Here is a 24,359-nt window from a genome sequence, read left to right on the forward strand (position 1 = left end):
ATATATTTGTTAAAAACATTTAAAGTTATAATTATTTTTATTTTTTTAAAATAATTATTTCTTAATATTTAATACTCTATCTGTATTTGCTTTTGTTTTATTTCCTTGTTGTTGAAAGTGCCTTGACTGTTGAGTGAATTATAAATGTATGTTTGTTGTGGGAAAAAAAAAAAAAAAAACGTCTATCCTCATTCCCGCAAAAACGAAAGCTTCCTCCCTCTTCGCCAATATGATATGATTGATTGATTGATTGAGACTTTTATTAGTAGGTTGCACAGTGAAGTACATATTCCGTACAATTGACCACTAAATGGTAACACCCGAATAAGTTTTTCAACTTGTTTAAGTCGGGGTCCACTTAAATTGATTCATGATACAGATATATACTATCATATATACTATCATCATAATACAGTCATCACACAAGATAATCACATTGAATTATTTACATTATTTACAATCAGGAGTGTGGAGGGGGGGTGGGGTGGGGGGATATGGACATCAAGTAGTGGACATAGAGAGAGAGAGAGAGAGAGAGAGAGAGAGAGAGAGAGAGAGAGAGAGAGAGAGAGAGAGATCAGAAGGCATAAGAAAAAGAATCTGCATTTGATTGTTTACATTTGATTATTAGCAATCCGGGGAGGGTGTTAGTTTAGGGTTGTAGCTGCCTGGAGGTGAACTTTTATTGCGGTTTTGAAGGAGGATAGAGATGCCCTTTCTTTTATACCTGTTGGGAGCGCATTCCACATTGATGTGGCATAGAAAGAGAATGAGTTAAGACCTTTGTTAGTTCGGAATCTGGGTTTAACGTGGTTAGTGGAGCACCCCCTGGTGTTGTGGTTATGGCGGTCATTTACGTTAAGGAAGTAGTTTGACATGTACTTCGGTATCAGGGAGGTGTAGCTGATTTTATAGACTAGGCTCAGTGCAAGTTGTTTAACTCTGTCCTCCACCTTGAGCCAGCCCACTGATTTTCTTTAAAAGTGCTTGAAAAATGTATACATCCATTTAAAACAAATCTGTTATCATTAATTAGTATTAACATGTATATTTATATCGATTTGCCATATTTTGAATTGTTTCTGCTTATTGTACAATGTACTGTAACAAACTGCTGGGGTTTATGTTGTGTTCCTGAGTGGGTGATCAGAGGTCCCATGGTATTGAACGTACCACGGGAACTCTGATCACCCACTCAGGAACACAACATCAACCTCAGCAGTTTGTTACAGTACATTGTACAATAAGCAGAAACAATTCAAAATATGGCAAATCGATATAAATATACATGTTAATACTAATTAATGATAACAGATTTGTTTTAAATGGATGTATACATTTTTCAAGCATTTTTAAAGAAAATCATATCATTAAAGGGTGTCATGTGACGACTGCCGAGTGACCACGCCCCCATTGCCACAGGCATATTGGCAAACTTGGGGAAACCCTGAATAAGTACATTTAAACCCAAAATGGAGCAATAAACAAAATGTTTAGGACCACACAAAGTCTAGAACCGGCTCTGCATGTAGTTGCGTGCTTTAGTCCATGTATGTAAATATCGGTACAACATCCACAGGCGAGTCAGTCATAAATACGGATATGAAATAAAAATACAGTGGACTCACCAGGCCAGTTAAGTTCTACTGATGGCTCTATGTCGTCGATGAAAGCTGCGATGCTGTTGCTTGGCAGGTGTCCGTCAATCTCAAGGGCTCCGTCGTCATCACGGCATGTTGCCCAAGTGTTAGTGAGCTCTTTGCCCAAAGAAACGACAGCTTGGCCGAACTCATCGTTGCCGCAGTCCGCATGCAGGAAGCTCAACACCACCAAAGCAGCGTTCTGCTCGCTGGACAAGGTGGGTGAACCCTCCATCGCCTGTAACTTCCTCACACTGGGGGGTCAGAAAAAGGGGAGCACGTAGTTACCGTCGCCAAACTGCCATTAAACTCTTATATAGAAGTGAAAAGTGCGGGACAAGTTGGAAAACGTTGCTAACTTACGAGCTATCGCAGCTAGCCTTACTTACGTAGTCGTCCCGGCGTCGTACAAGTGTGATGCTAGCTAGCTAATGCTAAGTCAAAGTTCGAACGAAATACACTCCTCTCTGCCCAGAAACATTTTTTTTTGTGGTTACGTTAGCAGAAAGTTCAGTAGTTATTTCATGCACCGTGCATACAAGCAGCAGCTCTACATGTGAGAGACACTCTGTCGGTCTCCAGCCTGAGTATAAAGTAGGTGGATCTTCTCTACTTCACTCGAGTATTCAAATAGTGTGGTCATAGCAAGTTACATACTTACACACGGAAAGCAAAATTGCAATAAACTTGTTTCACTTTGCTGCTAAGTTGACGTTTCACCACACATTACATAGAAGCAAATGTAAATAATCAAATGTAGATACTTATACTTCTTATGCTTTCTGATATCTCTCTCTCTCTCTATGTCCACTACTTGCTGTACATATCTTACCAAGTCAGTCCTACACTGTTCCAATGTCCATTTCTCTGATGTATCAACCAAACCTAACCCCCCCTCCCCATCCCACAGCCCGGATTGTAAATAATGTAAATAATTCAATGTATATACTCTGATGATTATCTTGTGTGATGACTGTATTATGATGATAGTATATATCTGTATCATACCTCAATTTAGGCTGCACGGTGGAAGAGGGGTTAGTGCGTCTGCCTCACAATACGAAGGTCCTGAGTAGTCGTGAGTTCAATCCCCCTCAGGATCTTTCTGTGTGGAGTTTGTATGTCCTCCCTGTGACTGTGTGGGTTCCCTCAGGGAACTTCGGCCTTTTTTTGCTTTTAAAGACATGCACCTGGGGATAGGTGGATTGGCAAGTGTGTGAATGTGAGTGTGAATGTTGTCTGTCTATCTGTGTTGGCCCTGCGATGAGGTGGCGACTTGTCCTGGGTGTACCCCGCCTTCCGCCCGATTGTAGCTGAGATAGCAACCCCCCCTCCCCCCGCGACCTTGAAGGGAATAAGCGGTAGAAAATGGATGGATGAATCAATTTAAGTGGACCCCGACTTAAACAAGTTGAAAAACTTAATTCGGGTGTTACCATTTAGTGGTCAATTGTACGGAATATATACTGCACTGTGCAATCTACTAAGAAAAGTTTCAATCAATCAAAAAAAAGCAAGTATATGAACACAAAGTAGATTATCTTCTCTTCTCTTCTAAAGAGGAGAAATATAACCTTAGAGGAAAATCTAATTCAAAACATTTGTATGCACGTACAACACTTAGAACCTTCAGCATATCAGTATGTGGAATTCAATTATGGAATGGATTAAGTAAAAGAAGTTAAACAATGTACTGATATGATCCAGTTTAAGAGGTTGTTCAAATTAATACGTAGTGCTTACAAAGTACAAAGAAGAATTATGAGAAACACTTTCAACCTTATTGAAAATAAGATATTCTTCATCTCAGTATGTGTATAATCCATCCATCTTCTTCCGCTTATCTGAGGTCGGGTCGCGGGGGCAGCAGCCTAAGCAGGGAAGCCCAGACTTTCCTTTCCGCAGCCACTTCGTCCAGCTCTTCCCTGGGGATCCCGAGCCGTTCCCAGGCCAGCCGGGAGACATAGTCTTCCCAACGTGTCCTGGGTCTTCCCCGTGGCCTCCTACTGGTCGGACGTGCCCTAAACACCTCCCTAGGGAGGCATTCGGGGGGCATCCTGACCAGATGCCCGAACCACCTCATCTGGCTCCTCTCGATGTGGAGGAGCAGCTGCTTTATTTTGAGCTTCTCCCGGATGGCAGAGCTTCTCACCCTATCTCTAAAGGAGAGCCCCGCCACAAGGCGGAGGAAACTCATTTAGGCCGCTTGTCCCCGTGATTTTGTCCTTTCGGTCATAACCCAAAGCTCATGACCATAGGTGAGGATGGGAACGTAGATTGACCAGTAAATTGAGAGCTTTGCCTTTCGGCTCAGCTCCTTCTTCACCACAACGGATCGATACAGCGTGTATAATGACTGACTTAATTAATTATCTATTACAAAAACTGCTGTATTAATCATTCACGGATGTCATTGTGACTTCACTATTAAAGTGGGTCTAACAAAGGTCTTAACTCATTCTCCTTCTATGCCACATCAATATGGAATGCACTTCCAATTGGTATAAAAGAAAGTGCATCTCTATCCTCTTTCAAAACTGAACTAAAAGAACACCTCCAGGCAGCTACAACCCTAACCTAATCCCCTCCCTGGATTGTAAATAATCAAATGTATATACTTATTCTTATGCTTTCTGAGCTCACTATGTTCACTGCTCGCTGTACATATCCTACGAAGTGAGACGTACACTGTTACAATGTCTATTTCTCAGATAAACTTGTATGATGACTGCAATATGCTGATAGCAACCTAAACAAGTTGAAAAACTTATTCAGGTTTTACCATTTAGTGGTCAATTGTACGGAATATGTACTGTACTGTGTAAAATGTATTCTCTTCCTTTGCAATCTACTAATAAAAGTTTCAATCAATCGTGCAAAAAAAAGAAGTCAGTAATAGAACGTATATATTTGTAAACGCTCTGAAGTGGGAAAGGGGTAGGATCAAATAAGCTTTGCTTCTTCCTACTCCTTTTCGGACATGATGTAAAGTGAAATGATATGAAATTGTGTGATGTATTATGCTGCAAGTGTGTTCATGTTCGAAATAAACTAAAGAAAGAAAGATGTGAAACACTTTATAAAAAAACAGGAAGCTTAACCGCAGTTGAGTTCTGCAAGATAATTGGAAAGTCCCTGCCATAGCTTGCTTTTTAAAAAAAACAAAAGTACACGTTAGAAGGAAACAGACATCACATTAAAGCTAAAAATTTTAAAATGTTTATTCACATTTAAAAAGAATATAAAAGAAGTATGCTATTGCATTGCATCTTATTTACAGAAACTGACAAACTTTGCTCTCACTAAAGTGGACAAGCTCATATTGTAGTTAGGACTTCCTTCTCTCCACACTTAATACACTCCGGGACAACCAAAGCTCATAGACCGTGCAGTTTTTCTGCCCACAAGCCTCCTCCCAAGCTTGGGCATTGACCCCATCCTGACAGGAAGCTGAAGGCCCGACAAGGGGCTCCTTTTGTGGGACTCTGCAGCCTCACGGGCCTCCTGGAGCTCCCTGTGAAGATCACATAGCAATTTAAAATAATCTGCATATCAGGGGAAAATGCTTACTAAAAAGGTTTGAATGACCATAAACTGATCGATCTACGGAGCTACCCTTTCGATACCATGGGTAGTTTAGCGCAGGGATTTCCAAACTGTGGTATGTGTACCACAAGTGGTACGCCAAAGAACTAGTGGTACGCCAAAGAATCAATGGATTAAAGTACAGTGTTTTATTTTCCTACATCAAAACACTGTCACTGTTCAAACTGTGTAATGTTAGTGGCCAAAAATATTAAATATACTTGTTAAATAAAACCTCTGCCTTGTTTTTAATTAATACGCAGGCCTACTACACTACTGCATTTTAATGTTGGCCATTGTGGTGGTTCTTGGAGAGCCATGTTTTTTTTTTCTGTGGTGGTACTTGGTGAAAGAAGTTTGAGAACCACAGGTTTAGCCTGATGACATTTTATAGTTCTTTTGTTTTTCCCTTCACAAATATATTTTCATATGTATATGTTTACAAACTGAGGGTATATAGTCCTTGAACCTAGAGTTTTTGCTTTTGTTTATTTTGCTGTAGTCCATCCCAAAAAGGGAACGATTGTATTATTTAGTTTTCTTACACTGTCATGTTATTTTTTGCCCCCACAGTACTGCACTCTCATAGTTGTTGCGTTATTCTTTGTTTCCTGCATTGTTTGTGTGTCAGCATACATGGCCAATAAAGCTGATTCCAACTATTCTTATTTCCCGTCTTTTTTATTCTGAATATAATGATCAGTAACTGAACACCCAATAGTCACATTATAATAGTAGTGCACTCAGTCAAGAATGATTAAACAGTGACGCCTATTGGTCACATTTAGTAGTGCACTCAAAGTCATGAATGATAAAAAGATTAGTATTTTTGTATTGAAATAAGTGATCATGTAATGACAAAGGCCGAAATGATCGTTTACTCCACCGGTTGTGATGAATCTTCACTCATATATGGGAAGAGCCCGACCCCCCCGGTAGAGGAAATGCGATCATGTCAGCCTCTGTCATTACATAATGACTTGAATACAAACATACTTCTAACCAATGTTCCCTCTAATTTTTCATGTGTGTGAGGAAAAAGCAAAAACTCCCTGAGCATTCAGTGGAGCCCATGTGAGCAACATCAGACGTGCACACTGGCTACACCAGCAGCACACCTGTCCCAAACCTGACTAAATAAGTTCAATCTCCATCCATTTTCTACCGCTTGTCCCTTTCGGGGTCGCTGGAGCCTATTTTAGCTGCATTCGGGCGGAAGGCGGGGTACACCCTGAACAAGTCCCCCCCTCATCGCAGGGCCAACACAGATAGACAGACAACATTCTCTTATTATTATAATCAAATGACAGCAGTCATTTCCATTTCTAATATAAGTGTTTAGGCCCACTTGTAATGACAATAACAACAAATATTGTTTTTCATGAACTGTGTACTTGTATTGTTTGTCTGGGTGGAGGTCCTGCTTTGGAAATAATTTGTACCCCTTTCAGACATTGCATTTAGTTCCCTTATAACATTCACATGTTGCACAATGAGATGTAAGCAGGGGATCATGTGTACATTCCTACAACTTCCTGTTTGTAAAAAAATATATTTTTATTAGTATTTATTTAATATACTAACAGCATTTCATGATTAATATTTATAAATTAAGATTCCTAATAAATGACACCAGAATAAGCACACATTTGATTGGTAAATCATAGTGTAACGACCTGGAATGATACTTTTTGTGGTGTTGGAGTTGTCCGACTTTTTGTGTGTCTGTAAACGCATCACTGGCTAAGTGCCATATGTGCATGTGTTGGCGCAAGTGAGAAAGAGCGAGCGGCTGCTGTTGATATAACAAAGTTGCTTTTGGTCTGGTTTGTACTGCAGAAAATGACCAGTTTTGCTAGATATAATTTATTTTACTAATGTTTCGGTGATGTGTTTATGGCCGACAATAAAGAGTTTTGCTCAGTAAAGTGATGGATGGAATTCATGTCCTCAAAGCGTCTCGACAGACGTTACAATATTTGAACAATGATGACGAAAACGGTTTTCTCTGTCGTGTCCGCGTGTTGAAAATTGTTATGCGCTTAATTTTCTATTTGATTTTGTGCGTGGCATAGATTTGCCGTGCGCAGGACGCTTGAGCAGTGCGCAATTGCACAGGCGCGCATTTTAGAGGGAACGTTGCTTCTAACGACTAAGTTACTGCTAAAAAAACAAACTTATGTACAGCAAGTGATGAAAAGTCTATTGTTCTTGGCCTCAAAGGCAACTCGAGCGCGAGTGGCTGCAAGGCGCCGGCAAGGGGGTGTTCCAGACAAATCCTTTTACTTGTTCAAATCGCTGTACAGACAACGTGTATACGGCAGAAGTGTGGCAAAAGTCACATGTAAAACATTTTTCCTGCTTCACTCACGTCTAAATGCGCATACACTTTTTTAAATGTGTTTATTTTTTACACACATACACACACAGACACCAACGAACAGATATATATATATATATATATATATTTTATTTTTTTTACACAGGAATAATATGGAGGGAGAATTTTTTTTTTTTTTACACACAAATACAAACAACTTAAACACACATGTGGCTGTGATTATACACACACACATTAGTACACACGCACCGATTTAAAATACGCGTTTGCAAATCATTTTGCTACAATAATACTTCCATGGGGAACGACCTCAGACGAGTTGTGAGCGTCCCAGTTACGATGTCGGAAATCAAGATGGCCACCCCTAACCCTGCAAACAACCTATGGAGGAGTATTCACTCTTTCTGCAACCTTTAAAGTGGAAAAACAAGTTGGCTTTTATATATTAGTTATCGCTTGTCCCTTTCGGGGTCGCCGGGGTGCTGGAGCCTATCTCAGCTGCATTCGGGCGTAAGGCGGGGTACACCTGGGGATAGGTTGATTGGCAACACTACATTGGCCCTAGTGTGTGAATGTGAGTGTGAATGTTGTCTGTCTATCTGTGTTGGCCCTGCGATGAGGTGGCGACTTGTCATGATTTATAATATAGAATAACTTTGATGAGCCGAGATGCAATAGAGCAGCTTTTTCCTCTTGACAGTTTTACGGAAGTTTGCATCCATACATGTTGCATTACTGCCATCTTTAGTTTCATTTTATAATTACCTTAAAGTCTCTCCTTGAGTCCAGTACAGCATGAACGATAGTTAGCTCTCGGTTAACAATACTAAAAATACTTTGTCTGCGTTAGCGCTTATAATAACAATGTTACTAATATTTGGTTAATATTCAGGTCACAAGAAGTATAGAGAGTATTGTTGAATGGTTATTTAGAGGGTTTTGTGGGCAAATGGAGCCCCCATTGACTCCATAATAGTTAACTGACTTTTTATTTAGTTATTTACAACTTAGAATGCATAATAAAAGAAAAACGTGTTCATGTCTTATATAAAGATTGTAACTGCTAGACAGCACATCTCTTTCTTCATGTCTTTGTAATTTTTGCGTATTTCCAGGCTGACTGATTTAATACTATGGTCACAGTGCAGAAGTGTCTACAGAAACAGCCGAAGGTATTCGCAGCCCCGCGATGAGGTGGCGACTTGTCCGGGGTGTATCCCGCCTTCCGCCCGAATGCAGCTGAGATAGGGTCCAGCACCCCCCGCGACAAGCGGTAAAAAATGGATGGATGGATATTCTGAGCTGAATATTCAAAATGGCTGACTGAATTTGTGGCATTTTTGGATAATTAGACTATATTTTCACACACTTTGCGGATTGTAAATACAATTGGATATGGATTAATGGATATAATTAAACTATTAAGCATATAAAGTCAACTTGTTTTCCCACTCTACTGGTACTTTAAACAGTAGAAGAGGAAACACGAGCTAGCAATGTAGAACGTATTAAACACATGAAATAAATGTAGTTTACGCTACAGTAACATGACCATACATAAACGTTCAACAATACAAATATGGCTGATTTAGTGCAACAAAAACAAATTAGAATTGCTAGTAATGGATATCATAGAAACATATCAATGGTAGCGAAAATGCTCAGATTTTCCGAGTCGGAAATCCGACATCGAGGGGCGTTCCAGTTGAAATTCTGACTAGTAACTTGGAAATGATGGAATGCGCAATCAGTCACGATTGGTCCACAAAAAAAAAAGATTGGTCAAATATTCACATTCAAATTATTTTTGTTACAGTGTTTGGCGTAATAAACACCAATCTAAAAATATTGCCATCGGTCACATGATCCTTTGACTCATGACCATATTCATGAGCAAATTACCATGACAAATTACAGATGATTTTGAGAGGTCAATGGTGAGGAACTCTTCTGTGCACAATTTACTGCAGGTGTGATTTATAATGAGAAGAGTTCGTACAAGTGAGCAGCATGCTTTTACAAATCCGTATATTTTTGTGTGCACGCATATTCGGAGGCTGGTGCCTACTCAATGTTTTAAGTTCGAATCCATGTTCACTTTTATAAATGAGTCCACAGGTGCTTGAGGGGTTTTAAGAATCGGAGTTACAATACCCTTTACTGTTCAAAGTTGTAACTCCAGCATTCACAATCAATGTATTTGACTTTGCCCTCTTACTTTTCAAGCATGGCTGTCCTGAACTTCTCCACATTGAGTTCTTGGCGCAGCTGAGCTGCCAGCCTCCCGGTCCTCTCCTGTCTTAAGACGCTGTGCTTGCAAAGCTCTTTAGCAGAAGGCCGTTTGGTCACGTCGGAATTCAACAACGACTAAACCAAAAAAGGGATACATTTCAATCCGAGTCAGCAAGTGACGTTCTGCCATATGAAAGAAAGGTTGACCGAGGAGTACCTGAATCAGACTGTGGAAGGGAGCAGAGAGCTCTATTGGAAGCATGGGGACCTTCCCCTCTCTGAGGCGGTGCCACTCCTCTCCATTTTGGGGCATCGGAGGGGCACCAGCTGCCAGCAAAGCTGTGAGGCCCAAAGCAAAGATGTCTGCCATCGGAAGATTGCTGTAATCCTGGTGCACATAAGAAAGAAACACTTAAACTACAGCTTGAAGATATTCATTTTCCTGTGCTCCATTTTACCTCATGCAGGACCTCGATGGCCAGAAAGCGGCTGTCACCTTCCTCAACTTGCGGATTATTGGTTGAGGTCACATGACCCAGATCCCCTGGAGGGATTTAAAAAAAAAAAAAAAAAAAAAGGGTACGGTTAGACCTTTTACGCATACCATTTATCCACCAAATACAAACATACCAATTTTGTATACGACTCCTGCTGGATGGCTTCGTTCATCCTCTTCCTCACTCTCGCCTTCACCCGCTGCGCTTGAGACTGAGCGCTGACAAATGAATATATTACCTGAAAGTACATTTGATACAGTATATTCAGAGCAGATGTGCAGTAGATGAGCTATCGGCTGCTATTGTCAAATTGTATACACACGTGTGTGCAAGGTTACCAGTGTTACGTACACCTGTGCACTATGTATGTCAATTAAAGTGAGCATATGTAATGACAAAAGGAATTCCTGATGTCTTTACCCCACCAATTCACACAAATTCAAACCAGTCAAATTCCTTGTGTTAAAGCTGATTGTGATTCTGATCAAATAAGAACAAAAATTGTCTGTCTATCCGTGTTGGCCCTGCGATGAGGTAGCGACTTGTCCAGGGTGTACCCCGCCTTCCGCCCAAATGCAGCCGAGAGGCTCCAGCAACCCCCGCGACCCCGAGAGGGACAAGCGGTAGAAAACGGATGAATGTTAATATTAATATTGTTAATGGTATTAACTAACATTAATATTTGTTTTTAAATGTACATAAACATTTGTTTAGCCTTTTTAAAGAAAATTAATTGCAGTTCAAAATGGTCATGTCATATATGATGTCATATTGACCACGCCCCCACCGCCAGATCGTGCCAATCTAGGGGAAACCCTGGAGTATGTACATATTCCTATTTGTCTTTTAAAATTACTATATCAGAATCAGAATAGTTTTTATTGCCATTGTTTGAGAACGGGTTCACAAACTAGGAATTTTTGTTGGTGCAATATGAAACACATAACACATATTTGGTAATAAAAAGAGCTGTAACTGAGATATCAGTTACAGCTGATAATATAATATCAAATAATTATTATTATATTATACTGATAATTATTATTATATTATTAAAATAAAAGTAAAAGGACAATATAATTGTCCTTTCACTTTTACAAATCCTGGAGAGAGAAACTATTGGGTATGTCTTGCATAATTAGTGAAGACAAATCTGGAATAATTTACAGCAAAACCTTGATCTCTCGAATAGGACTTATTGTCCCATTAAAATGCATCACTAAGAAATGAAAGAATGTGTAAAAATCAAGTCCTGTTTTCATGCACCCTGATCTTGATCTGCACTAAAATGAATGTTCAAAACAAAAAAACACCCTGGAACAAGTTGGAAGAAACAGACTCACTTGGTTTGATGTCCAAGTGCACAAGTCCTAAACTATGAATGTACTTCAGACCCAAAGACACTTGTAGTATCAAATCTTTCAGCTCTGCTTCTGAAAACATCTCCTTTGCCCGGATGACATCACTCAGACTTCCACCTGGCTCGCACACAAAATATGAAATCATTAAAACTGCATTTATTCGTCCTGCGTGTAAAAAAAAAAGAAAATAAGAAAAAAGAAAAAAAAGCTTGCTGTTGTCTGCCTACCGTTACAGTATTCATTCTGAATAATCATGTGGTCTTCCTCAGCCCAGGCGGAGTAATAGCGAACAACATGGGGATGATGGCCAAGAACTGCATGTGCGTAAACTTCCTTCAGGGCAAGCTTCCTAAGAGGACAATGGACAAGAAATGGACCGGTCAGTAGCCAATCACAGGACACATTAGTACAGAGGGTCCTGGGCCCATTTAAATACCACTGAATTAGTCATCTTTTATTATATTTGTTTTCAACAACTGTATTTAATCTACTAAAAATTCAAGTGCAAATGAACATACAGCCCTATTTAATTTCCAAATTAATGTTATCCAATCAGGCATTACTCCTACAAGTGGTGGGAAAGTGTACTACAAGTGAGCATCTCATTGGCGCAAAACACATCTTGAGGTGGTTGGGGAGACAATCGGATGTCACAATAAAATAATGTACTTACTGCCGCTTAGTGGCACCACTCGTTTTGTATTTTTCCTCCCTTTAGGAGTCTGTTTGGGGCGTGGCATTTACTTATTCAAGTTGACTGCAAATCCGGTGATTGAGGCACAACATCAAGCACATACAGTAGGCAAATATTTGTGGACTTACCTCAAAGGAAAACTGGACTTTTTTTTATTTTGCCCCTCATCCACACTCCTTATGTGAGACAAGAACACACATCTTTCCCTTTTATGTGTTCTAAATAGTGGAAAAACTGCTAGTAAAAACAAATTAACAAATGAGATTAATCTATTCCGCCATCCAAAAACCGCCAACAACTCTCCATTTACCGTAATTTCCGGACTATAAGCCGCACCTGACTATAAGCCGCACCAGCTAAATTTAGGGGAAAATACAGATTGCTCCATATATAAGCCGCACCCGACTATAAGCCGCAGGGTTTTGATGTGTAATTACCGTAGTATATAGGGGTTCCTGCTACCACGGAGGGGATTGTCGGGACAGAGATGACTGTTTGGGAACGCAAAGCGTCCCATTTATTAACTATAAATCTTTCAATCATTCAATCAAACTTTCACATCTTTGACATGGCGAACAGCATTCGTGCAGAGTACAAATAATACAACGGTGCAAAGTAATACAAAGTGCTCGCATGTACGTTATCAAAATAACCAGCCCGCCGGTATATGAAAAGTCAGTCTTTAATCATTGTGTCATCGTCTTCCTCCTGCGTACTAAAACCACCGAAATCCTCTTCGTCGGTGTCGGAGAAGAACAGGCCGTATATAAGCCGCACCGTTGTATAAGCCGCAGGGACCAGAACGAGGGGAAAAAGTAGCGGCTTATAGTCCGGAAATTACGGTACATGCCGTGACCTGCATATTAACCAAGCTATGGAGACACGGTTATTGTACGGTTACTGCTATAAAATAAAGAAGGAGCTTGAGCTTCTTCTGCTGTCGAGTTAGGAAAAGTTCATGCTAAATTATTCATGCCACCCACCTGTATAGTTGAAAATTGTGGCACCAAACTAAGAAGTTGGTCAACTTTGAAAATTGTCACATTACGACACGCTACCAACTTATTACTATATGGCTCTTAAGATATGGAACGCAGCATAAGACCATCGCTAGGAAACATTGTGTATCTTAATAGTGAGGATTATTTTGAATTTAGCAGGTCAAAGAGCGCGCAATTGCTGAAAGATACAACCATCATATCAGTTGGCATCCCACTTAAAGCTGTTTAATGTTTTCATTTTAAACATTCATCAATAGTGCTATATGATAATGCTCCAAAGCTCTGACAGAGGAAGCAAACACAGAAAGTGTTATTTATCTTGTTTTTGCTATGTGCTCTGTGAAATCAGTGCACCCAGGAGAGAAGTTCCAGCAACGCTTAAAATGACAAAAATACAGTAAATATTACATGTTATCATGAATGTGCCTGTTACTACATTATACAAATACTGCTTGAAACCCTGTTGGATGTTTCTGGATGTTTTTTTGAAGGGCTTTATAGGTAGAGTAGATGACTCCTTATTACCTCCATTGTTAGCTGCCTCTTACTAGCAGTTTTTCCACTAAATTTATCAATCAATCAATATTTACTTATATAGCCCTAAATCATGAGTGTCTCTAAGAGCTGCACAAGCCACAAAGACATCCTCGGCTCAGATCCTACCTCAGGCCAAGAAAAAACTCAACGCAAACCTTGGAGGGGACCGCAAATTTAATATAAATGTACCTATTTCTCGGTCTCTTTAATGCAAGAGTGAACAATGGGTGCCATTTTCTGCCCACAGCTCTATTTTTATTGACATATTGTAAAAAAATAAAATAAAAAATAAAAATAATCCTTATCAATGAGATGTACAGTATAATTATACTACACAAATAAGCATTGTCATTACAACTTTTTCACTTCCTATACCAATATTGGAGCCTTGAGTATTAGCCGATACTGATATTAATCCGATACCAGCACAAATCATAGTATATACTTTTATTATTGTGTCGTATTAGATAAGGTTTGATCAAGTGAAATTACTCAACAATGGTAGGTAGGAAAAACATTAAACTTATAACTTTGTTTTTGGCGACACGTAGTAGCTGACGCTATTCAGTAACAAGTCTGCATAATTCAATTTACTAACATGCTTCTACTTTGGAGACTTTGTATATGCAAGTAATATGCAAAGATATTTTTTAATACTTGTTTATATTGACCAATTGTCGTGTTTTAGACTGCGATATTTTTCAATTAACTATTACGTATGTCAAGCTTGCTTAGCGGTTGTGTAGCTGCTAGTAGCTATAGCCTTCCATGCTTACCTTTTGTAAACAACTAAAATACAAGAAAAGACCAACCTTGTGTGCGAATTAGAGGACATTTTGATGTTAACTGGGTGTCCAGGTTTGCACAAGTAAGGGTTGCTTGCATCGGAGCTTATATCGAACATTTTAAATCAGATATGATCCGATACTTGATTTTTTGATGATATCGGACCAATGTCCAATATCAATATTGTATTGGGACATTCGTTAGTTGTCACCTATAACACAAAGCCAAGCTGTGGATATTTTAAATAGCTGAGCATATATTGACCAACATTAAATTGACTTTCATTCATTTTATTTATTTTTAATGTATAAAATGTATAAAAATGGCCTCCGACAGCTTTTAATTTTTCTGTAAAGTTGAAAGTTTGCACATCTGATTTTAATGGGAACATTTTACCTAATAGAGAGCTGTAAACAATTTGAGTCTAAGGCTTTGCAGTGTTAAACTGCCAACTCACTCGTCGGCGGAGCCTGCTAGGGGTCGTCGGGATCGTTTGATGGCGTACAGGCAACCATCAAGCCTCTTCACACACTTGTAAACTGTCCCAAACTCGCCCACGCCGATGCGCTCCAGCTCCAGGAAGTCGCTCTCATATCGTGACAGCATGAAAGCTTGGACAGCTTGCCTCTGCACACACACAGTCAAAAGGACAAACCATTTTTTAAAATTCCGTGGATCACAATGAGATTTTGAGTTTGATTAAAGCCATAACAAAATACATATTTTGTCAATATATTCCTTTGGATAATTTAGTAAAAGCTTTGCTCGCATTTGTCAAGAGAATCCTTCAAGGAATTCCGGAAGAAGATGAAGAAGAAGTGTCCGTTTGTCATTTTGGACAAGAAAAGAATGGAGGCGGTAGCAGAGGATGACGCAGCCAAGGATGAAGAGAAGCAGTCAGTGATAAAAATAACTACCTTTGGTGGGAGGAAGTCATCCTCCTCTGACGACATCAGGCTGTGCTTCAACCTGGATGACAAAATAGTACATTCAAATATTATATTAATACATTTTCACTAAAAACTTGTACATGTACATACACTACTGTACATCAAAGTGAATGTTTTGGTTTCTACAGGTTAACTTATTTTTTTACACTTGTGTATCTTTGTCACATAAGTGTAAAAATGTAGAAATGACAGTTTCATTCTGGAATTATTTATTTCTAATTCCAATATTTTTTATGGGATAGCTGAGTGTTTTCAGGGATGAGTCGATCAATCAGAATTAGCCAATTTTCGTGAAAAAGTATGTGATCAGCATTAATCAGAAATGGTGATCACAACTATTCAATTGTAGTCCCACGGTTCACAAGCTGCTCGCAGCTAATTATATGTCTCCATACACAGTGTGGAGATGCTCCCTTAAGCTCATCTTAATCACCGCCATTACAGAAAATAAAGAAAGAAGTCGTTCATAGGAGGTAATGAAGTAAGGGAAAAAATTAAGTGAATTGAAGGAAATGGCTTTTAAAAATATCCCTTTCATCATCTTGTGGAATACGATCGGACATGCTTGTGTCTGCAAGGATCAATTTGTAAAATATTTGTTTGAACATTTGATTTGTTTGAGAAACTTTCTGTACGATAGTAGTGTTTGAGAGCAGAACTAAACGTAAAAAAAGGACAATAAATCACATTAGTTTGTGTTCTTTTGAGGTTGCTATGCCTAAATATAACTACGAAAACCTCTATTTGTGCAAAGTCCTATTAATGAATATTGTAATTGTTGGTCCAATCCACCGTATTTTCGTTGTTCATTTTCATAACAGAAACTAAAAGCTTTGTTGTTGTGCAGGAAAGCCAAGTGCTTCTCTCATAGGCTCAACAGCAGCGACTGAATCTTGATATCACTAGCAAACATTGCGGAACAACAGGGACATTAGTAGCTAAATAGTGAGACAAAATATATACTTCACATCATAAAAACTACAGCAGACATGAATTGAAGATGAGGCTAATTATTCGTAGCAGGAAATCAACTGCAAACAACGTATCCTTTCTCTCATTAGCGTCACGATCACAGCAGCACGGCATGCGTTGTCAATCAAATACGTTACTTGGGGATGCACAAATAAATCCAACATTGTCTTTCACGGATTAATGCTCAATTTGTGGACCCCTACAGATGTAAATATACGATGTGCCGCCAACTTGTCTTCTTTAAGTCCTTGTAAGTGTCGAAGTAAGTAAAGTCAAGGCGAGCAGTAACATCTTGGTGATGTTTTAAATCTTTCAAAAATTATTCTTAAAAGTGTATAAATCCACTCCATCACATTTTAAATATTGTTTTATGATTGCTTGTATATTTGCCTCTAAACCTATCAAAATACGCCCAAATTTGCACTGATTCAGATAAATAAACAATAGCCTACTGGGACTCTAGACCATCGCATGAAACCCGGAAGAGCTTCTAGGTCACGAGATTGCAACCCAGCAATTGAGTTTGTTTTGTTCAAACAATTGTATGTAATAAAAGAGGGTAGATATTGCACCCACCATAAATAAACCCTTATTAATAACTGGTTGCGGGCCTGGCCGTGGTAAATCAATTTCCATTAAGAAGGAATTAATAAATTACTTTTCATGGATAGGACATAAAAAAGCGTTTAAACTTTGTAAATGTGGTTTTTAACATTAAGAAATCACTCTAGACATTAAATAAACCCCACATAGTCACTTTTACAAGCCGCAAACGACTGCATTACAATACTCACTAGGCTGCAGCCGGCTATATAGTCCCTAGTGCAGGGGTGCCCATTACGTCAATCGCAAGCTACCGGTCGATCGCAGAGGGTGTGTCAGTCGACCGCCAGCCAGGCATTGAAAAAAATAGAGCTAAAAATTAGCGATCAGAAATCTTCACTATGACATCACTTTCGTCACTTGATTGACATTCGCGGCACCCGAGGATCTTGTGAGATGACACTGGCTGCTGCGAGCTCAGTGTGAAGGAAAAAAAGACCGTCAGGAAGGCGAGAAACACTTTATTTCAACCTTGCCTCCCGTTATAAGCCTAAAGACTGACTGCACAGTTCCTGTCGTCACAATAAAAGTGCTGCTCCAGCCTGCCTGCGCTAACAAAATAAGAGTCTTCGAAAGCTAGCACAAACAAGCTAGCAAGCCACGGAGTTTGCCGTCAATGTATTTATTGTAAAGTGTATAAAAACGAATATGGAAGCTGGACAAACAAGATGCCAAAACCAACCACTTTAATGTGGTATTGAACAGAAAGGAGGACTTTTTTTTTCTCCTCCACAATGTAAAATCGAAAACGTGGAAGTTGTCAGCACTACTGTGAATCCTGTCTGATTCCAATCAATGCAAGTCATCAGAATCAGGTAACACACCAACTTATATTTATGAAAGAAAGGAATCTATATTACACAAGTAATATTAAAGACTGAAATGGGCCCACAGACAAAATATTGTTTATGGCCACAAAAAGCCCAGGTGCACACTATCACATGCTTGGACTTTACCTGCGTCCATAGTCCTCATAACTGTCGCTTCTGCAGCTCCGCTTCCACTGCTGCTCGCTGCTCCTGTCCTCGGAGTTGGGAGTGAAAGGGTTCACGTTGACTGAAGGCGCCTGGAACAGGTTTGCCGCTACGGAGGAGGAACGCCATATCCTTGGATTTATCTTTGTGGTGGAGTAAGGCTGTGAGGACTTGAACAACAGACTCTGCAGCAAAGACCGAAATAAAAAAAACATTTCGGATTATTGTTTATGTATTAGAAGGTCACCAGAGAGACGCCCCTACCTTGGGGGTGTTTGGGGAGTCACAAACCCTCAGTTTCTTCCAGGAGGCGTAAGGTATGGGGGTGGTGCAACGTAAAGGGGACGACAAAGCGTAGCTTCGACTGCGGTGGCGGTGCACCCTGGGTGTTCTGCACACGGAGCTGTTTGGGCTTTGCAGTCTGGAGGTGCAGTCATCAGAGTTGTCGCTGCTGCTGCTACTGCTGCTGCTTTCTTCTCCACAGCTGGAGAAGACGAGCCTCTCTGAGATATCGTCAAACAACATCGCCATGCTGGGACCTTCAGTATGGAGAGAGATTAACTTCAGGTTTGACTGATCTAATTCATCTACATAATTTTTGGCGGGCAAATACATCCATACCACTATCGTATCGATATTAATTTTGTCATTTATTCAGGTCATATTTATCATCAAGGCATTGAATCGATCGTAACTGGACTGTTCAGGTTGTATTAGAGGTAGCATCAAGATATGATCGATACTAGTGTGATATTTGTCAGTTTTCTTTGTTTATTTTTTACAAACATGTCTTTTTTTAAAAAAAATTCATAAATGGTAAATGGTTATATTTGTATAGCGCTTTTCTACCTTTTTTGTCCAGGAACTCAAAGCGCTTTGACACTATTTCCACATTCACCCATTCACACACACATTCACACACTGATGGCGGGAGCTGCCATGCAAGGCGCTAACCAGGACCCATCAGGAGCAAGGGTGAAGTGTCTTGCTCAAGGACACAACTGACGTGACTAGGATGGTAGAAGGTTGGGATTGTATATTGCTATACAGAATCTGGAATGTATTCACAGCGCTTCACTCTTTCCACATTTTGTTATGTTACACACTTACAGCATTATTGTACAATAAAATAATGTATTTTTGTCCTCAACATTCTACAGACAATACCCCATAATGACAATGTGAAAAGTTTAATTTTTTATTGCAAATGTATAAAAAAAAATCAAATGTACATAAGTAATCGCAGCATTTGCTCAATACTTTGACGATGCACCTTTGGCAGCAATTACAGCCTCAAGTCTTTTTGAATACGATGCCACAAGCTTGGCACACCTATCTTTGAGCAGTTTCGCCCATTCCTCTTTGGAGCACCTCTCAAGCTTCATCAGGTTGCATGGAAAGCATTGGTTTTCATCCTGGATATTTTATTACATTGCTGCATTCAGCTTTCCCTCTATCCTGACTAGTCCTCTGGCTTCTGCCACTGAAAAACACCCCCACATCATGATGCTGCCACCACCATGTTTCAAATGTAGGGATGGCATTGGCCTGGTAATTAGCGGTGTCTGGTTTCCTCTCAACAAGATGCCTGACATTCAGTTCAATCTTTGTTTAATCAGACCAGAGAATTCCGTTTCTCATGGTCTGAGAGTCTCTCTGGTGCATTTTTGGCCATTTTTTTTTAGTAAGAAATGGCTTCCATCCTGCCACTATGCCATACAGGCTTGATTGGTGGATTGCTGCAGAGATGGTTGTCTTCTGGAAGGTTCTCCTCCCTCAACAGAGTGATGCTGTAGCTCTGACAGAGTGACCATCGGGTTCCTTAGTCACCTTCCCGACTAGACTAAGATGAATGCAGCAATGTACAGAAACATTCTGGATGAAAACAAACACTTCTCATCCAACCTGATGAAGCTTACGAGGTTCTGCAAAGAGGAATGGGCGAAACTGCCCAAAGATAGGTGTGCCAAGCTTGTGGCATCGTATTAAAAAAATACTTGAGGCTGTAATTGCTGCCAAAGGTGCATCAACAGAGTATTGAACAAAGGCTGTGAATACTTTATGCACATGTGGTTATTTTGTTTATTTTCTTAAAATTTTCAACATGTTTAAAAAAAACACAAAAAAAAACTATTCACATTGACAATATGGGTTATTATGTGTAAAATTTTGAGGACAAAAATGTATTTATGCCATTTTGGAATAAGGCTGTAACAAAATGTAGAGAAAATGAAGCGCTGTGAATACTTTCCAGATGCACTGTATATATGTATTGTTTACAAAGTCGGGAATAACGTTTTGGACACAGGTCTGTAGCATCAAACTCTGGGCCCCTGTACACAAGACTCTTATCCCACCCTAAAGTCACCGCCCCAAACACACACTTGGTATGTTTACATGCACTAAAAACTAATGATTGCATAGATTTGGTTGAAGCTATATTAAAAAAACATGTAAAAAACTTTAAGATGGGGTAATATATATATATATATATATATATATATATATATATATATATAGAACAGATCTAGATAAACCTCCCCTGAATAAACCTGTTTTCCAAAAAAGGGCCCAAAATTCAATATAAAGTGGCCAGAATGTGAATTTAATTGTCATTATTCAAATTATAAACCTGTTAAATTTTTCTTTATTTTAGAGTGTAAAGTAGAGATTATGTGATTCACCTTGAATTATCATCAGTGGGCAATAAGATTCATAATAATACATCATTATTATCATAGTTAGAGCATATCCTGGGAGTTAGGTCTCCCACAGACACACGCACCCCTCGGTAAACCAGCGTCAACAAATAAAAACGAAACAAAATCCAATCATATTCAATTTAGTCTTGTAGATGAGTGGGACTATATCCAATCCCAGCTTTTAACAGTGTACATACAAGAGTGGGTAGGGGTAAGCGATGCTTTTCCTTGTGAGACAAGGAAGTTGAATTTTCTCCTGTGGCGCCAAAACAACAATGTATGGATTTAACATGTTCTATGTCATAACATGTGAACACCTGAAAGAAAGTGAAGACACATTTTTACCTCAGTGACTTTAAAAGGTGAACTGCACTTTTTTTGGAATTTTGCCCATCATTTATAATCCTTAAGTGAGACAAGAAAACATGTTTTTCTCTCTCATGCATTCAAATTAGAAAATAAATGTGATCAAAAGTCAATACAATGGTGCCAATTGGAGTTGCTCTATTCTTCCTATAAAGCCCTCTAAAAAATATCCAAACACCACCATTAAGTTTTTATATACATGATGTAAGTATATATGTAATGTAATGACAGGCACATTCATAATAACATGTCATATTTACGTATTTGTATTTTTAAGCATTTGGCGGTGCATTCATTTAAAAAACGCATCACAACGTTACTTTTTATTTCCACAACCCCACTGATTACGACTCACTGCAGACTTTATGAGAGCCAACAAACATAATAAAACATCACTTACTGTACAAGGTCTGCGGTCATTAGGATGCCGACTGATAAATGTTCATATATTCCCATTTATTTGAGGACTGACTCATAATCCTTGCGAAGAAGACAGGGGGACGGAACCAAGCACAGATCAAACATCTTTATGTCTTTCTCGCCATTGTTGGGTCTACACTGGTTGCCAGAGTTGACCAACTCACTAAATTATGTCATCTTTCTACTATCCAGGTGAGAGGCATTATTTGTGTTCTAGAATCACCTTTGAGGCATGAAGGCAGCTCCCGACCCCCTGATATCAATACAGCCAGCACAAGCCGTTAGCCCCCTATGATCACGGCGCCGCTAAAAAAATAGTTATTTTGGGTTAGCCCTTATAATAAAAATATATATCAAAAATACTTAACATTCAAGTCAAGACATTTGTAAATAAGAGTATTGTTGAAGCTTTAAATTTTTTTAGAGGGATTTACAGATGGAATAGAAGAGCTCCCATTGACTGTTATAAGTGGGCTTTTATTTACGAGTTATAATGCATTAAAAAAAAAAATATGTTGGTTGTTTTGTTAACGACAGGCAAAATTATTTTAAAACGTGCCGTTCCCCTTGACCTTAAGATCTATACCAGCAGGAGCTTAGTTTTAAGGTGTTCGTTGTACAGGTGTGAAGGTAGAGGCCTGACAAAGTGCAATCCACTTCTCCAGGTTGGAGTTGGACACACAGCTAGCAACCAAATCCAACGAAGAAGGCAGCAATGTTGCTACTGTATTAGCACAGAAAAATGATCTGCAACATGATGTAACATGTATACATGATGCCCCCTTCACATTTCTGACTGCCCCCTCATACACGTCTGCCTAGAACCGCCCCTGATACATTCTATCAGGAAAATATAGGAAACAATATTTTAATATAAAAATATTTTTGTTCAGCTGTGATATATAATTTAAATAATGCAAAGTCATAATCAGCAAAATAAAAGCCTAAGCACCCAATGATCTTAACAAATCTAAATACTAGGGGTGTGGGAAAAAAATCAATTCTAATTCAAATCGCGATTCTTACGTTGTGCGATTCAGTATCGATTCTCATTTTTCAAAAATCGATTTTTTTATTTTATTTTTTTTTAATTTATTTTTTCAAAATTCATCAATCCAACAAAACAATACACAGCAATACCATAGCTCGGTCGGTAGAGTGGCCGTGCCAGCAACTTGAGGGTTCCAGGTTCGATCCCCGCTTCCGCCATCCTAGTCACTGCTGTTGTGTCCATGGGCAAGACACTTTACCCACCTGCTCCCAGTGTCACCCACACTGGTTTAAATGTAACTGAGATATTGGGTTTCACTATGTAAAAGCACTTTGAGTCACTAGAGAAGAGCGCTATATAAATATAATTCACTTCACTTCACATAATGCAATCCAATTCCAAAACCGGCCCAGCAACACTCAGAACTGCAATAAACAGAGCAATTGAGAGGAGACACAAACACGACACAGAACCATCCAAAAGTAGTGAAACAAAAATGAATATTATCAACAATTATCAATATTAGTTACAATTTCAACATAGCAGTGATTAAAGATCCCTCATTGACATTATCATTAGACATTTATAAATAAATAAAAAAGAACAATAGTGTCACAGTGGCTTACACTTGCATCGCATCTCATAGGCTTGACAACACACTGTGTCCAATATTCTCACAAAAGGTAAAATAAATAATATTTTTGGTTCATTTAATAGTTGAAACAAATTTACATTATTGCAATCAGTTGATAAAACATTGTCCTTTACAATTATGAAAGCTTTTTACAAAAATCTACTACTCTGTTTGCATGTCAGCAGACTGGGGTAGATCCTGCTGAAATCCTATGTATTGAATGAATAGAGAATCGTATTGAATCGGAAAAATATCGTTTTTGAATCGAGAATCGCGTTGAATCGGAAAAAAAAAAAATTAGATTTATAATCGAATCGTGACCACAAGAATCGATATTGAATCGAATCGTGGGACACCCAAAGATTCGCAGCCCTACTAAAAACTCTTGGTCGAGCGATACGGGTCCTGTATTTACCTGGTATCGGCTCAATACCAACATTTGCAGTAATGCCCACCATTACCACACAAACCATTTATTTCACACACTTGCCAAATGTTGAGCAAACGACCAACACATGCTAGGAGGTGACTAGGGACAACGAAAAGTTTGACGATAGAATCACTGCAAAAACAACCTGTAAGATCGGTCTGTCATTAGATGGACAAATACCGGAAGTACTTCAATTAAGTCCAGGGAACAAAACTTTTACCGGCACCAAACCGTTTTATGATTAGACAATTACATTTTGCATATTATTTAATGACGGGACAACAGTACTTCCATGTTTTTTTAATCACTATACTCACATACGAGATCACTTTCCGAGCCGCCACGCTGAAACCTCGCGCCACATATGTAAATGACTTCCTGTTTAAATAATTTACGTCACCGGGTTAACGTGTAATTGGACACGTGACCAATTCAGTCAGACAAACCTTCTCTAGCGTCGTTTCTACTGTTTTTGCGTCACTCATTTGTTGACTTTTCAGCAAATATCTTTTAATAAAACACACATAAACATTAAACTACTGGATAAATAAATACAAATAATGATATTATAACAACACGAATGCATATTTAGGGGAAGGATGAATAATCATTATATTTTTAGTGCAATAAAATGACGTTAAGG

At 39.0% G+C, this 24,359-nt stretch overlaps 1 protein-coding gene across 2 annotated transcripts; it reads right to left on the reverse strand.

Annotated features, from left to right (window-relative positions):
* Positions 1 to 4,843: 4,843 nt before the first annotated feature.
* wee2 (WEE2 oocyte meiosis inhibiting kinase) lies at positions 4,844 to 24,164 on the reverse strand. Of its 2 annotated transcripts, none has more exons than XM_062035849.1 (12): positions 24,034 to 24,164; positions 18,438 to 18,712; positions 18,156 to 18,358; positions 15,592 to 15,643; positions 15,132 to 15,301; positions 11,884 to 12,005; positions 11,639 to 11,773; positions 10,429 to 10,533; positions 10,257 to 10,342; positions 10,016 to 10,186; positions 9,785 to 9,933; positions 4,844 to 5,154 (listed from the first exon to the last, which is right to left on the reverse strand). In XM_062035849.1, exons 2-12 carry the CDS (start codon positions 18,702 to 18,704, stop codon positions 4,992 to 4,994), a joined length of 1,623 nt encoding a protein of 540 aa, XP_061891833.1. In that variant the 5' UTR covers positions 18,705 to 18,712; positions 24,034 to 24,164; the 3' UTR covers positions 4,844 to 4,991. The 2 variants fall into 2 exon arrangements, with proteins under 2 accessions (XP_061891833.1, XP_061891832.1); XM_062035848.1 differs by having other exon boundaries at positions 24,038 to 24,119.
* Between the last annotated feature and the right edge of the window lie 195 nt (positions 24,165 to 24,359).

The sequence above is a fragment of the Entelurus aequoreus genome, linkage group LG24 (genome assembly GCF_033978785.1).
Source record: "Entelurus aequoreus isolate RoL-2023_Sb linkage group LG24, RoL_Eaeq_v1.1, whole genome shotgun sequence".
Taxonomy (NCBI): Eukaryota; Metazoa; Chordata; class Actinopteri; order Syngnathiformes; family Syngnathidae; genus Entelurus; species Entelurus aequoreus.

Bases quoted from the DNA above. Each gene is read 5' to 3' on its own strand.
- wee2 (XM_062035849.1), bottom strand. From the start codon at position 18,704: ATGGCGATGTTGTTTGACGATATCTCAGAGAGGCTCGTCTTCTCCAGC. The intron at 12,006-15,131 runs GTGAGTTGGCAG...TTGTCCTCTTAG, and splicing joins CTAGCAGGCTCCGCCGACGA to GAAGCTTGCCCTGAAGGAAG. The intron at 10,534-11,638 runs GTGAGTCTGTTT...ATGTACTTTCAG, and splicing joins GCACTTGGACATCAAACCAA to GTAATATATTCATTTGTCAG.